At 44.4% G+C, this 16,436-nt stretch overlaps 1 protein-coding gene across 5 annotated transcripts in view; it reads left to right on the forward strand.

The window, feature by feature from the left end:
• LOC124139427 overlaps positions 1-16,436 on the forward strand; it is a 38,115-nt gene that overhangs the window by 15,578 nt on the left and 6,101 nt on the right. For all 5 annotated transcript variants that reach the window (XM_048395029.1, XM_048395027.1, XM_048395031.1 and 2 more), the window contains exons 9-23: positions 345-456; positions 2,910-3,031; positions 3,929-3,966; positions 4,269-4,376; positions 4,518-4,667; positions 7,632-7,818; positions 8,652-8,889; positions 9,502-9,664; positions 10,334-10,450; positions 10,561-10,674; positions 11,771-12,141; positions 13,150-13,300; positions 14,032-14,121; positions 15,019-15,214; positions 15,852-16,229. In XM_048395029.1, coding sequence (XP_048250986.1) covers positions 345-456; positions 2,910-3,031; positions 3,929-3,966; positions 4,269-4,376; positions 4,518-4,667; positions 7,632-7,818; positions 8,652-8,889; positions 9,502-9,664; positions 10,334-10,450; positions 10,561-10,674; positions 11,771-12,141; positions 13,150-13,300; positions 14,032-14,121; positions 15,019-15,214; positions 15,852-16,229 — 2,535 coding nt within the window. The remainder of the gene's footprint in view (positions 1-344; positions 457-2,909; positions 3,032-3,928; positions 3,967-4,268; positions 4,377-4,517; positions 4,668-7,631; positions 7,819-8,651; positions 8,890-9,501; positions 9,665-10,333; positions 10,451-10,560; positions 10,675-11,770; positions 12,142-13,149; positions 13,301-14,031; positions 14,122-15,018; positions 15,215-15,851; positions 16,230-16,436) is intronic.

Here is a 16,436-nt window from a genome sequence, read left to right on the forward strand (position 1 = left end):
ACCTCTATATTTAACTTAGAATCAATCGTATTAGCAGTGGCTTTGAAATGTAAAAGTACAGGTGAGCAATGAAACACCACCTGAAGAAACTTGACCACATTCATCATATTCATAGCTCAGTCAATAATGATGAAAGAGATGTTTTCTTTCAAATATTTCTTGCATCAGTGACATCAGCTGCTTTATTAGGAATGTTATTTTGTGATTTGATACCTCTGATTAAGTGGTGATCATTGAGTTTTGTCCAAGGTCATTTAGAAGTTTCCTTGCTGTAATAAATGGACGCTTGTTGCAATATGGTAGAGATTCGGACAATGCTGATGAGAACAAATACTCTCTTGCAGACAGTGAAGGTGGGAACTTGAGCTATGAAGATGATGAGAATGACTCTGACTGGGATCCCAGCACCGACCCCAACACCCTCTACTGCATCTGTAAGAAGCCACATGGAAAGAGGTGAGGCATGCTGGCAGTCTCAGGCACGGGAACTGGACACTGTAACTGTTGTCTAAAGCCTTATACTGTAGCATCTTGTACTCAACTCCCATATGCTTATACTCATATGACAGTTTGTCACGTTTAGTAATTAGATTCCGGGTTAGAGTAGGAACAGCAACATATTCCTGATGGATTGGGTGGTCTGTCTTGGAGAAATGGTTGACAGCATGTCACCATACCCCAACAGTGTTGATTGTTGTTCATAATATCCATCACTGGATTGTCTGGTCCTAATTCAAATATTACAGACTGCCATCATATAGCTGGAATATTTCTGAATGCGGCGTTTAACAACAAATGAACAAACAAGTCATATATTTGACAGTAAAGCAGTGTAAGACAAAACACTGTTATAGAGGATTTAGATCAGGCATTGAATGGATCTACCTGTGCTTCACTGGCTCAAGTTTGAGTAATTTCAAACATATAGTTGCAGTTATACTCAGGGGTCCGGAAAATTTAAAATCCCAATCGGACATTTGCATTTAGGCAACACCCCCTTCAAATAGCGTATTTTAGTACGACTTTTCACACACATTACAAGTTTACGTATTCATAATATGATGAATTATGAATTGTTTCAATTTAAATTGTTTAATTCACCGGACAATTAATAACAAATAATATCATTTTAGATATACATGGAAAACATACGTTTGTTTCTGTTATAATAACGATCTGTTAATGTAGTAAACGGTCTAATTAATATTCATGAGTTATATTCATGAGTCTGCTCAAGTGTACGCGTTGTAACATTTGGATCGAGACTATTATCCCATATTTGGTTATCACGTGACCACACGGGAAAAGTTTTTTTTTAAACTAAAGATTTTTTTAAAACAAGACAGATAATTTAATCACAAATACTAAAATATCGTTGAGAGCAATAGTTATTTGAATACTTTTTTCATCTGTACTTAATTATTGACCATAAAAAAAAATTGATATCGTTCGTCCGAGAGAGCAAAATGGCGGTCAATCAAGATTCAATATACGACTAGCTACTGAAAACAATAAAATCTGCAAATCTTCATTGTATGTCAACCAAGTGAAAGTCGTTAGCCACGACTTACAAAATGATCGTCTAGACTTTGAGGGTTTGGCAGATCCGCTCGACTGATCTGCATCGGTCGACTGGCTGTCGTCACGCTTTCGCTTCTTGTCTGAGGTTACGTATCGTAACATTGTGAGGATAATGAGGTACATCGATGATGCAAGGTATTTATGTACAGTTGTAAACACCTTTCACGCAAATTAACAAGATGTTCTCAGTAATTAATCCTCGATTAATCAGTGTCAACTCAGTTTATTGCCTATTACAGTGACTGACCGATTGGACTATCATGTAGGTATGATGTATTTACAGCAATCAAAACAAACAAAGCTTGTCAGTGTAGATAATCCTAATTGTGTTGCAACTGCAGACAGAAACTGCTCAGTCCTAACTGTTGATCATGTCCGGTCAAAATTTAAGAATGTCCGGACAATACTTTTTAAAATGTCTGGTAAGCAATATTTTAAACCGGACATTTGAGATTCCCAATCGGACATGTCCGGCGCATATGACGGTTTCCGGACCCCTGGTTACACTTAACTCTTTACTCCACTACCTATTAGAGACTCTGGGGTAGAATATAAGGATTGGGTGGTTGCTACCAGTGTACAAAGTTTGACTTGTCTGATTGTGTATCATGGCACTCTGACAGTGCAATGTTGCCCATGCTACCACTTGCTGGTTTGTCTGACCCAGTCTTGTACAGGCTGCCACTTGCTGGTTTGTCTGACCCAGTCTTGTTGTACAAGCAACCACTTGCTGGTTTGTCTGACCCAGTCTTGTTGTACAGGCTGCCACTTGCTGGTTTGTCTGACCCAGTCTAGTTGTACAGGCTGCCACTTGCTGGTTTGTCTGACCAAGTCTCGTTGTACAGGCAACCACTTGCTGGTCTGTCTGACCCAGTCTTGTACAGGCTGCCACTTGCTGGTTTGTCTGACCCAGTCTTGTTGTACAGGCTGCCACTTGCTGGTCTGTCTGACCCAGTCTTGTTGTACAGGCTGCCACTTGCTGGTTTGTCTGACCCAGTCTTGTTGTACAGGCTGCCACTTGCTGGTTTGTCTGACCCAGTCTAGTTGTACAGGCTACCACTTGCTGGTTTGTCTGACCCAGTCTTGTTGTACAGGCTACCACTTGCTGGTTTGTCTGACCCAGTCTTGTGGTACAGGCTGCCACTTGCTGGTTTGTCTGACCCAGTCTTGTACAGGCTGCTGTGATCTAGCTGGAATATTGCAGACTTTTGCATATAGCAATCTTCACTAACTTACTCCACAAACTGTAGGACAAGTCGAAAACAAGTCTTATCCTTACTGATACTTATTTTGGAAGAGAGAATTAATGTTGCTATGTTATGACCCAGGTTCATGATCTGCTGTGACATGTGTGGGGAGTGGTTCCATGGCAGCTGTGTCGGCATCAACAAGGAGCAGGGCAAGGAGATGGAGAAGAAAAACGAGGAGTACAAGTGTTCAGCTTGCATAGGTACTTGTGTTAGGTTTACAGATGGCTGCATAGGTACTTGTGTTAGGTTTACAGATGGCTGCATAGGTACTTGTGTTAGGTTTACAGATGGCTGCATAGGTACTTGTGTTAGGTTTACAGATGGCTGCATAGGTACTTGTGTTAGGTTTACAGATGGCTGCATAGGTACTTGTGTTAGGTTTATAGACGCCTGCATAGGTACTTGTGTTAGGTTTACAGATGGCTGCATAGGTACTTGTGTTAGGTTTATAGACGCCTGCATAGGTACTTGTGTTAGGTTTACAGATGGCTGCATAGGTACTTGTGTTAGGTTTACAGATGGCTGCATAGGTACTTGTGTTAGGTTTACAGATGGCTGCATAGGTACTTGTGTTAGGTTTACAGACGCCTGCATAGGAACAGCCTACAGTTGTGTTAGGTTTACAGACGGCTGCATAGGAACAGTCCAGAGTCATGTTAGGTTTACAGACGGCTGCATAGGAACAGTCTACAGTTGTGTCAGGTTTACAGACGGCTGCATAGGAACAGTCTACAGTTGTGTCAGGTTTACAAACGGCTGCATAGGAACAGTCTACAGTTGTGTCAGGTATACAAACGGCTGCATTGGAACAGTCTACAGTTGTGTCAGGTATACAAACGGCTGCATAGGAACAGTCCACAGTTGTGTCAGGTATACAAATGGCTGCATAGGAACAGTCCACAGTTGTGTCAGGTTTACAAACGCCTGCATAGGAACAGTCCACAGTTGTGTCAGGTTTACAGACAGCACACAATTACAGTCGTTCTAAAAACCATTGCCTCATGCTGTATGAAAGGCTTGTTTGATTACATACCTATATTTACATTGATTTAAGGAGGAATATTTACCTATTCTTTATCCAGTGTATCCTGTTTCAGAAAAATCAAAGATAGCAGCAAAAGCAGGTGTAAAAAAGGTATGTGGAAGACATGACAGTGAGACAAAAGTATGTATCAGGTCCTCTCCTGGCTGGTCTGGGGTCATTTTGTGCTCCAATGAAATCAATTTATTCTGATATTGTCTAAGTAAATAACTAGCATACCCTCTTCAGTAATTGCACTCTTGTTTAACATTAGAAAACTTGAGTGGGTCGCCATGTGTTTGCTCATCACAGAATGCCTATTCCAGGTGTCCCAAACTTTGTCATGGAAACAGTATTGATAAGACCTCCATGAGGTCCACTAACAGTTAACTGCAGTATCTATGGTTACATTACAGAAACCTGATGGAAAGGTGGTGGAGTCCTCCAAGGGGGTTGGGAAGCCTGGCACCTCCACACCCAGCAAGGATGGGGCTGACAAGAAAAAGGGACACAAGAAAATAACGGTAAACAAATACTAGTCTCTGCTCCAATTTGTTTAGGTGCAGTAAGGTAAATTAGTATTCGACATAGCTTTAAATCTTATATTTTTTCTTTTGGCTCTAGTGCATTGATGTATATATATATATATGTGCTTGAATCTGCAGGGCGCTGCGAAGTTTGTGAAGTGTGTGCGGATGGACTGTCGGCGCGGGGCAAGGCCGGGCTCCGTGTACTGTAGTGATGAGTGTATCCAGCATCATGCACGCGAATCACTCCGACTACTGAGGAAGGAGAGGGAGAGGAATGCAGGCAGGGTGAGTACATGCCTCAGATGGGGAAACTGGAGAACTGACATTTGTGATATCAGCCTGAACTCATTATAACATGTTTTTGCCATGTTCTAGTCCTGTATTAAATATATACTACATTTTCAAACCAAGTCAAACCTAAGATATATTCAAAACAAGTTAAGGACATCCTTCCATATTACATCTGTTCATATTCATAGTTAATCTGTCATGCAATGAAAGAATTAGGTGTTCCTTTAATTCTTTTGAGTAGTATATGTTGCATAATTGTTTCAAGCAATAGTGCCTCAAAAAGGTGTTTATGAGGTTCCCATCCAATATTCTGACTTTAGGCCAATTATTGCAATTATAGTTTGGAAATTGAACAGTTAGAGCTAACAGGCATCTTCCAAGCCCATGATTCAAGCAGGACGAAACATTTTGTGGGGATGTAAACAGTGATGTAACTGGATAGGCTTTGAATCAAATTATTTAATAATTTTATGGTATGTTGTAATGTCCTGCAAACATCAATGCATCATGACAGCATGAAACCAGGTGAAATTTGAAGTTATAAAACTTATCCTATCTCACACTTTGTATTTTTCCCTTCTTCTTCGATCCTATGTGGGAACATGCTTGAATCATGTTTCCAGCTTCTGAAATAAAGATAGCCACCAAGCCCCCTTGCATCTCCATGGTTACGTCCAAAAGCTAGGTCAATTACGTGCCTCTTGTGCAGGCCGTGCCTGCTTGAACTGACCACATGTACACCTACCAAATCAGTCTCTTCATTGCCACCGTGTGGTGACTTGTTTGTAATATCAGAGAATATTGTTTGTCCCTCACCAAGTTGTCAAGTATCCTGAGGCCTATTAATATGGGGAAAAAGGAAAAACAACGTCTTGCTTGGGTTGTTTTAGATCGTCACACTTTGATGCGACGTTCACCCCCACAAGATGACAGATCGGCACTCCCGCTCCCGCGATCGTCATTCTTGTTCCAAGGATCAGCGTTCCTGTTCCCAGGATTGTCTTTCTCGCTCACGGGATCGGCATTCCCGCTCACAGGATCGGAGATCACGCTCCCAGGATTCCCATTCTCAATTGGATCACCATTCTCGCTCCTTGGCTGATATCAAAGGCCTGCACCATGATTGTCATCATTCCCGCTCCCAATCGTCTGCATTTGACCACCCGTCGGACAGTTCTCTCTTAGGACAGATCGGCCATCCTTCGTGGAGCATCACCATAGTGGTTATCCTCACGGGATTTTTCAGGCGGTTGATGCCTTGGTGGCTCGTTGGCAGGGATCTACCATATCTACCATATCTACCATATCTACCATGACTCCAATTACCAGCGTCCCGGATACCCTTACTCACGGTTTCATGACTACTGCTCTTCTGCCGGCTATGCCTACCTGCCTCACAGTTCACAGGATAGGGTATAACGAACGTGATCGTCGAAGTCATTTCCGCACAGATCACCGCATCGTTATCCTTCTAGGTTGGCTTCTCCCGACCCTTGTCCACCTATCCTACCCACGAGTTGGGATCACAGGGATCAACAACAGACTTCGAAACCATCGTTCGACTCTCTTGTGAAAGCAATATCCACTGTCCTCCTTCGACGTTCGGATCCTTCATCGACTCCTCAACCTACTTATCCGGATCGGGTTTCGGTTGCCACCCGCACGATCCCTCTTGTATCAGGTAGTTCGGCCTCTACTTTCGAGCGATCCCTGTCTCCAGGCTCAGTTAACTGACAGTCTACAGCCGCCAGGCGTTCTTGATGATCCCTTGTCACTGCCCTCCTGGGTCGAGGTTTGAACCCGCAGACCCTGAATCGGTTCTGTATTGGATCGCTGATAAATTGCAGTTACAGTGGACAACTTCGGTTGCGGATTGGTTCACCGGATTCGCAGTTCCATCAGCTAGCTCGTCCAATATCACACTCCCTCCCAGACCGGTCTTACTGGACATTATGTCAACCTGGATACGGCTCTCGCTCCCTTTTGTCGTCTACGGGATTGTTTCTATGTCCCCCACTTCATTCTTGAAGATACAGGCACTCATGGCATGTCTACTACGGTTGCCTCCCTGGATTTGGATCGTGACATTTCTATTCTGTCTCAGAAGCATTTGACATCGTCTTATGTGGTTGAAGATCGGGACCTAACACACTTGGATGCCACAGTCCGCCGTACCCTCCCACTCGTATCTATGATTTGTCATCTATAGACGCGCTATCTGTCTCTCTTCCCATGCAGATGCCTTTACTCGGGGAGTGATCAACCTTACACAAGACAAGCTTACGCAGATCTTGGGCCTCCTCGTTCACCACGCCGGCACCAAGATGGCTCTTTGTTGCCGTGGTGTACTGCAACATTCTAGGACTATCATAGGACAATCAATTCAAGGCCAAACTGTATCAGCAACCCTGGTCTTCCCGCTCCTTGTTTGCTGATGCATTACAACAGGTCACACAGGATGTGCAGAGAGACTCTAGCCTTCAGGTCACTGTGGACCTTCTACATCTCCAGAAAAGACAATTGGAGGATGAAGAGAAAAAGGATTTTTGCAAGCAGTTGGACCATGTTTGCAGACACGTGCACGAGAGGCATGTAATTGACCTAGCTCTTGGACGTAACCATGGAGATGCAGGGGGGCTTGGGTGGCTTGGGTGGCTTGGGTGGCTTGGGTGGCTATCTTTTTTTCAGAAGCTGGAAACATGATTCAAGCAGATTCCCACATAGGACTGAAGAAGAAGGGAGAAATGCACAGTGTGAGATAGGATAAGTATATAATATACAATTTGTACTAAAATTTGCAATATTGATAAATATTGTCCATTGATAAATAACTTGTTTGATTGCTAGTGAGTGACAGCTCATCAGGCTAGCCCTGTAGATTAGGACACACTTACTTCTTACATTACACTTCCATGAGATGATGTTAGGATGCACCGTGATGTTTGTACATGTTTGTAGCCGGACTATGTAAAGTCTCTGGCACGGCCAGGGCAGGAGAAGGTGGTTGTGTTGGAGCGACATAATGGACGCCTCCTCATGGGGAACAATGCTCCGACAGAACAGAACCTGGAGATGTGGCTGTCGGATCATCAAACATTTGAGGTTCTCCGCCCGGGAGTCATGGCCAGCAAGTTCTATGGAGCTCGTAAGTCAGCATGTGGCATTTACAGTTTGATACTGAATCATGTGAAGGACATCAAATTACTGAAATATGTTTTTACATGGAACTGTCATACTTTTAACACCTTTTATAGAATGAATAACTAAGAGGGATCGATGTGTAATACCGTATTCGACGTAATAAGCGCCCCGCTCTAATAAGTGCCCATGGTGACATTTGCTAAGATATTGGCTAGTGAACAATCCCAAATAGCACCCCTTCCGATTGATCAATGTACACAAGACTTATTCATTCGCGTATAATACACAGGCGTGTGTTATATGCACCCTTAATTATGGGCATTTAATTCTGGAAAAATATATCTGTCGTACATTAACATTTCAGGCTGTCAGCATAAACCACGAAATTTATCTTTCAACTCTGTTTTTTTCTCACCAAAATAACATTCTAATAAGAGACCCCTACTTCTAATTTTGAGAGCGCCCTGGGCGCTTATTACGTCGAATACGGTAATTAGATCAATAGTAGGCAGCTTGTTGGAAGTTTGAATCCCTTGAAGTGTTGTAATATGTATTACTCAAATTAAGATGTCATATGACATAATTCACATTTCAGTTAACTAGCCCATTAACTTAATCCCAGACATACAGGTGTAATGGGAGAAAGTTCACCATCCACACTAAACGTTGTTCAGCCTGATGTTATGGATATTATAAGCTAGCTAGAGGTGAATGTGTTTGCATATGAGGCACAAGGCATAGGTTTGATGCTACAGGGTACTCACTCCCCCCTCTCAATGTAGGCGGTGTTATGACAGAGAGACCAGTAGGATAAACCACCCTCTTGTGTTTTCACAGAGATTGAGAGGGAGAGGATGAAGAACCGTGAACGAGAAGAGCGGGAGAGACAGAGGCGTGAGAGAGAAATGGAACAGATTGAGAGAGAAAGAAGAGAGAGGGAAAGGCAGCGGAGGAAGAAAGAAAAGGAGAGAGAACAACAGAAGAGGGAAGAAGCACTGCGGAAAGTTCGCAGTGAAGGCCCTGATCCAGTTCGCATCAACGTGAGGAAGGCTCTCCGAGACGCTCTACAGGGCAGGTAAAGAGAGTCTTGTGATGGAGGAGGTAGAATTAGTTCATTCTTGGTCATGTGCTTTGTCAGTGTACAAAGCAGCCCGATGGAAAGAGGATGCATCAAGGTTTGCCAGATTGTCAGCCCCTCGGCATATAATGAGGGGGATGCTTCGCATGCATGCTGCTATATAAGTGCAATAATCATCGACACGACGTTAAACCCCATTTCACCTCACCTATAAGAAATTACAGGAATGATGATCGGATGTTTACAATGTATGACCTTGCTGATTGTGTGTTACTGTATCCCGAACATCTGAACCTGTGCTTACACTATCAGCCACATGTCTGGCCCATGAATGATTAATGTCTGCTGTTATTTTGCCCGGAAATTGCTAATAGCTTCCTAAATATATCATGCACCCACTAGTTTCATACATATCAAACGTCTTTTACCTTTCTTCCTCTTGGGTATTGTGATTTAAAACCATCTTGATTTGAAGTTGATATTAACAAAATTCTTAACATTTTAACCATGATATTTCTTGCATCACTGTGGTTAACAGCAGTGGTGCTATGGATAATCTTCAAACTTGTATGGTTCCCCTTTTGATGAACCAAGTTTCCTGTTTTCAAGGGCGGAAGATGCTGATGACATCATGCTGTCCAACAGCGAAATCAAACAGCTGGCTGTTGCTGTGGAGGAAGAACTGTTCAAGTGTTACCAGGACACCGCCGGCCACAAGTACCGCAATAAGTACCGCACTCTCATCTTCAACATCCGCGACCCCAAGAACAAGGTGCGTGTGCAGATACTTAGGTTATTAAGTGCTTTCGTGTCTATAACCATATTTACGGCCTATCAAGATTTAAGATTTCATGAGTCTTTGTTTCAGTAGTGAAGCCCTGTACAATTATATCCAATTTATTTGTGGATCTTACACAGTTGATATACAATTATTCCATGATATGTGACATAATACATAATACATAATTATGCAGTCCTATCACTTGTCTGACAGACCCACATTTAACAAATGTGGATTTACATAAAGATTTTGATTTACCCCTGAATAACTAATTTCAATACTGTATTTGACGTAATATGCGCCCTGCTCTTATAAGCGCCCATGGCGATATTTGCTAATTAAATTCTGGAAAAATATATCTCCCGTATATAAACATCTCAGGCTGTCAGCATAAACCGCGAAATTTACGATCTTTCAACTTTTTTTTTTTTTACCAAAATAATATTCTAATAAGAGACTCCTATTTTTAATTTTGAGATCGCCCTGGGGGCTTATTACGTCGAATATAGTAATTCTGTTTTCATTACCAATTTGAGAACTAAGCCTGCGGCCTGAGAAAATATAATCTTGCGTTTGACAGTTACAAAGAGGACTAACTCACTATTGTTAAATAAATGTACTCCAAGTGTATTTAATGTGAGTTTGTGTGTTTGTTTTCAGGGATTGTTCCGCAAGATCCTGACTGGTCAGATCAAACCCAACCGTTTGGTACACATGTCCACGGAGGAACTTGCATCCAAGGAACTGTCGCTGTGGAGAGAGAACGAAACCAAACATGTAGGTATACGCATGCAGGCTTTGTTAGAAATAGAAGGAACTATTGAAAGAGTCTAAGGATTTTGTGAGCTATCATGTCTAACTTGTGTTTGTGTTTGTGTTTGCTGCAGACGTTGGAGATGATCAAAACTGCTGAAAAGGAAGCGCAGAAGGAGCCAGTGCATATCCGCAAGAAGACCCACAAGGGGGAGGTGGAGCTGAATGAGGATCTAAGCACACTGGTGGTAAGTGGGGAAACCGGATTTGGGAAGGGTCAGTGGGGGGAGCTGAATGAGGATCTAAGCACACTGGTGGTAAGTGGGGAAACCGGATGTGGGGAGGGTCAGTAGGGGGAGGTGAATGATGATCTAAGCACACTGGTGGTAAGGGGGGAAACCGGATGTGGGGAGGGTCAGTGGGGGGAGGTGAATGATGATCTAAGCACACTGGTGGTACGGGGGGAAACCGGATGTGGGGAGGGTCAGTAGGGGGAGGTGAATGATGATCTAAGCACACTGGTGGTAAGTGGGGAAACCGGATTTGGGAAGGGTCAGTGGGGGGAGGTGAATGATGATCTAAGTACACTGGTGGTAAGGGGGGAAACCGGATGTTGGGAGGGTCAGTGGGGGGAGGTGAATGATGATCTAAGCACACTAGTGGTAAGTGGGGAAACCGGATGTGGGGAGGGTCAGTAGGGGGAGGTGAATGATGATCTAAGCACACTGGTGGTAAGTGGGGAAACCGGATGTGGGGAGGGTCAGTAGGGGGAGGTGAATGATGATCTAAGCACACTGGTGGTAAGTGGGGAAACCGGATTTGGGAAGGGTCAGTGGGGGGAGGTGAATGATGATCTAAGCACACTGGTGGTAAGTGGGGAAACCGGATGTGGGGAGGGTCAGTGGGGGGAGGTGAATGATGATCTAAGCACACTGGTGGTAAGTGCGGAAACCGGATGTGGGGAGGGTCAGTGGGGGGAGGTGAATGATGATCTAAGCACACTGGTGGTACGGGGGGAAACCGGATTTGGGGAGGGTCAGTGGGGGGAGGTGAATGATGATCTAAGCACACTGGTGGTAAGTGGGGAAACCGGATGTGGGGAGGGTCAGTGGGGGGAGGTGAATGATGATCTAAGCACACTGGTGGTAAGGGGGGTACTAGGGATGTTGGGGGAGGTGACTGAGGATCTGAGCACACTGGTGTTAAAGGACACATGATGTTTTAGGAGGGCAGAGTATGGGGAGGTAGAAGTTACCACTTACAGATGTGTTAAATACTTTAACAATGTTAGAACTGTCACCTTGAGTCTTTATTTATCAACTCATACTTATTTATTTACACCAGTCGAATGAGGTGAAGCCCGAGAAGAGCGAGAGTGACACGAAGAAGGAGACTGACGAGAAAGAACTGAGCACACCAGAGAACCCCGCCGTGGACACGACTGACCAGCACCGCAACCACTTGTTTGACCTGAACTGTAAGGTGTGCACAGGCAAGGTGCCGCCTCCTGCTGGCGAGTCGGCCGTCAAGAAGCTGAAAGTCGCCCACAAGGTGATGGGAGAGGGTGGCAAGAAGGTGGAGAAACCGACCAACAAGCAGGAAGACCTGTCGAATGCTGAGGAGGTGGTGAAGGAGGTGCTGAGAGCAATTCGACAGAGTAAGACCGACGCCCCTGCCTCCTCCACATACTCGGGGGCCAAGGATGTGACTGTCAGGTGGGTACACCGTGAGACTGAGATTGGTGACTGTTGTGTGGTTCCTCTGCTACAGTGCAGTGTTTGTCATGATGGGGAGGCAGGGGCAGCATCCGCTCTGCAACCCCATGCTTGGAAGCCCATGCTGATTTGGTCTTCAGCAAACTATGCTTGTTGTACAAGGCTAAGTAATTGTTTGGGTGGTCAGGCTGTGTATCTTGGATGATTGGGTGTCATCATCCCCTATGATGTAGGGTGTTGCTCATATCAACCACTGCAATGGATGTTCCAAACTCAATTATCAGGCTGTTGTCTTAAGGAAGCCCATGTTGATTCCGGTTTAGGACTGGTCCCCAGCAGACTATGAAACGATGTAATGGTTTTGGAGGTCAGGCTCTGTGACTTGGATGATTATGTGTCATCATCCCCGATCATCTTGGATGCTGCTTGTATTAACTAACCCCTTGAATGTCTGTTCCAAACTCAATTATGATTGTGGTATGCAATGTTAGTTAGACAAAGTGACCTACGGTAGCTTATCATCATCATGATCATAAAAGGAACAGTTCTGTGATTATCAAATTGGAACCTGTGTGTCACCAGACAGTAGTTGAGTGTGGTCAGATATCTTATCTTTGGATACGTGACCACCATAGAACACTGCCATTATTTCCACAGGCAGCTGCTCCAGGCCTTGATGCAATACAACTGAAAATTTGACAATTATTGTGTAAAAGCCAGTCTCTTAACACACTTGCCCCTTCTTCACATTACCAGCTTCACTTTTTCACCATGCCATCTTAACTCTGCTGTGTCAGTTTTCTAACTCTGTGGGGAGTTTTCTCCCTTTGCTGTGCTGGTTATGAGTTCTAATCCAAACTTCAAAAATTAATTATCATAATTTTGTTTGTAAGCACCATCCCCAGTTACAGTTGTGTAGCATGATGGTAGACAGTTCGAGTCTGAGTAGAGTTTATCCAAACAAGACCAAATCATCATAGCAATCAGTGTGTTTATCTGCGTCCACAGGTCCCCTGACTCCGCCTTGTCCTCAGGCCTGGAGTCCAAGGCCAAGTTCAAGCCTGCCGGGCCCAGTCTGTGGAAGGGATTGATCTCCAATGAAGACTTCAACAAGTTCGCCACATCAGCCTACCGGGTGTCGGGCCCCACAGAGTCGTTGGTGAGGAAATGCCTTCATTAGCATAGGATGATTTACTGTGTCCAAATGTTGTAGTTCACCTGGCGTCATAGGACAATGTTCATAGTATCGATCAGTGGTTTGTGTGAATTATTTGCATGCTGCCATCCTATAGGTGGTGTTTTGCAGACTGCCGCACTAAATCAGTGTTCCTGTTTACCAGGTTTTACCATTTTTTATCCGTTACAATTATAATTAGATCTGATTGTCTGTTCCTGTGGAGAGACAAATCTTTGTTGTTAAACAAAACATTGGCGATGTTCCATGAAGTATATTTTTTAATGAAGTCAGCTTGTCTGTTATCATCAAGGTTATTTTTAGTGCAAAGAAAAAATGTCTCAAACCAAAGTGAAATATTCCCCCCAAAATAGAAAATTGTGACTGAACTTTGTGTGAATGACGTGTAGATCTAAGTAACTTCCGAGATGACGTCATTGAATTTGTCAGCCATGAATGTACACTGCATTGAACATGACTTTGAAAGAATTTAAACCAGATAATTTTCAGAATTTTTTTATTTGTTCCAAGTTTGGACTGACAAATATTGGTAGGGACTGCTAATGTTTAGAGTTGCCTGTCCATCAGGACTTGTACTTTGAAAAGCCAGCGGGTACACTGTTAAATACGGTCTGTGGTCTCGGGCAAGTTTATTGGTTCTATGGCCCGCTTTGTTACTGTTGGTGTAACTGTTTGTATGTTTCCATCTACTGCAGGAGTTCCCTGACCTGATACACATATGTGGACGTATTGGACCTGACCAGATGTGGGACTACCTGGGGCGGGTTCGACAAAGTGGGTCTAGGGTGAGTATCAGTTGTGTAACCTTAGAAGGGGAGGAGCGGGTATGTGTCTGAGGGAGTCTAGAATGAGTGTCAGCTGTGTAACCTTAGAAGGGGAGGAGAGGGTCTGGGTCTAGAGTGAGTCTAGGGTGAGTATCAGCTGTGTAACCTTAGAAGGGGAGGAGAGGGTATGTGTCTAGGTGAGTCTAGGGTGAGTGTCAGCTGTGTAACCTTAGAAGGGGAGGAGAGGGTATGGGTCTAGAGTGAGTTTAGGGTCGGTCTGGGGTGAGTGTCAGCTGTGTAACTGGGGTTAGGGTCGGTCTAGGGTTAGTGTCAGCTGTGTAACTGGGGGTAGGGTGGGTCTAGGGTGAGCGTCAGCTGTGTTACCTGGGGGGTAGGGTGGGTCTGGGGTGAGTGTCAGCTGTGTAACTGGGGGTAGGGTAGGTCTAGGGTGAGTGTCAGCTGTGTAACTGGGGGTAGGGTGGGTCTAGGGTGAGTGTCAGCTGTGTTACCTGGGGGGTAGGGTGGGTCTGGGGTGAGTGTCAGCTGTGTTACCTGGGGGTAGGGTGGGTCTAGGGTGAGCTTCAGCTGTGTAACTGGTGGTAGGGTGCGTCTAAGGTGAGTGTCAGCTGTGTAACTGGGGGTAGGGTGGGTCTAGGGTGAGTGTCAGCTGTGTAACTGGGGGGTAGGGTGGGTCTAGGGTGAGTGTCAGCTGTGTAACTGGGGGTGGGGTGGGTCTGGGGTGAGTGTCAGCTGTGTAACTGGGGGTCGGGTGGGTCTGGGGTGAGTGTCAGCTGTGTAACTGGGGGTCAGGTGGGTCTAGGGTGAGTGTCAGCTGTGTAGCTATTAAGACTATCTGTGCTTAGATAGACAAGAGCTATGACACTAAATGCTTTCTCTCTCTATAATATTTCTAATCAGGACATCTGTGTGGTGAGGTTTGTGCCGGGCAGTGATGGTGAGAAGATGGCCTACATCCACCTCTACTCCTATCTGAATGGACTGAGTCGATGCGGCGTGGTGTCAAACGCAGCCAAGCAGGTTAAGGATTTCTACCTGGTGCCCCTGGCCTCCCACAGCCGAATCCCACGGGTCCTCCTGCCCTTTGATGGGCCAGGTATGTACTGCATGTAGGGCAAGCATGGGTCCTTGATTGGTCCTTGGTATGTTTCAGGATAGATCCTTCATAGACTCTGTGGTCTAGTCAATAGAGCATCTGCCCGGTTCAACCCCTGGCCGCATCATAACAGAAGATGTTAAATGATGGTACTCATTATTAAGGGAATAAAACAAGGCCTGGTTGGCTTATAGGGTACTATGGCTGAGTGGGCTATTCATGTTAAACTGCCGAATGTTATCATAGTGGGCGAGCACTAAAAAGTATGACCCTAGTCCAGATTAGTTCAAGTAGCCACACACACACACGCACACGTACGTTGCTCTATTAATGCAATAATCTTTAGTGACGTAAAACCCCATTTCTCCTCACATAGATAGACCCTTGATTGGTCCTTGATGTGTTTCATCATATTGTTTCATCATATTGTTTCATCATATTGTTTCAGTAAAATGGTTGGGCATTTGTGATTAAGAAATGTACAGCACCAGAATTTGCTGTTCCATCCTGTTTGGTTTCAATAGTGGGGAAAACGTCAATGAAAATGTCACTTTCATTACAAACCTTATGACTAAAATACTATTAACTATTCTGTTAACTACAATTAATTCAACAATTCACTTACCTTGTTCTTCAGGTTTGGAAGAGAATCGGCCCCACATGATCCTGGGAATCATCGTGGTGACTAAAGTAAAACGCCCCATAGATGCCCCTACGCACTTTGTTCCTTCAAAGAAGGCAAAAGTCAGCTTGAACCCTAATGATCCCCGGAACAGAAACTACAGACCTCCGAGTCAGAAGCCTCTCGAGAAGTCCTTTACACCTCCTCTCAAACCTGTGCCCACCTACAAACCCATGCCCAAGAAGCTCATCGAGCTGTCGAGGTCGTCGTCATCGTCATCTTCCTCCTCCCCGTCAGGTGACATGACTCAGACAGCTGTGACACTACAGGACCCTATTGTGAAGGCCTACGCCTCCACCAAGTCTAGTCAGATGGAAGAGGAAGAGGAAGACAGTAAGTGTACCAGTTAGTTTCATGTAGATGGCTAGCAATCGAGGAGATTCAGATTACACTTGATTTCTAGTAGGAATGAAGTAGTATTGATGATTTCTAATTATGGTTTAAAGTTTGTGTAAGTTCAACTTTGGATATGTGGTTGGTTGATATAGAAAATACAAAACATACTGAGTGCAATTGTTGTCTTCAAGAAAGGCTGTTGTT

Source organism: Haliotis rufescens, unplaced genomic scaffold, assembly GCF_023055435.1.
Source record: "Haliotis rufescens isolate VD_foot unplaced genomic scaffold, xgHalRufe1.0.p SCAF_1, whole genome shotgun sequence".
NCBI classification, from domain to species: Eukaryota; Metazoa; Mollusca; class Gastropoda; order Lepetellida; family Haliotidae; genus Haliotis; species Haliotis rufescens.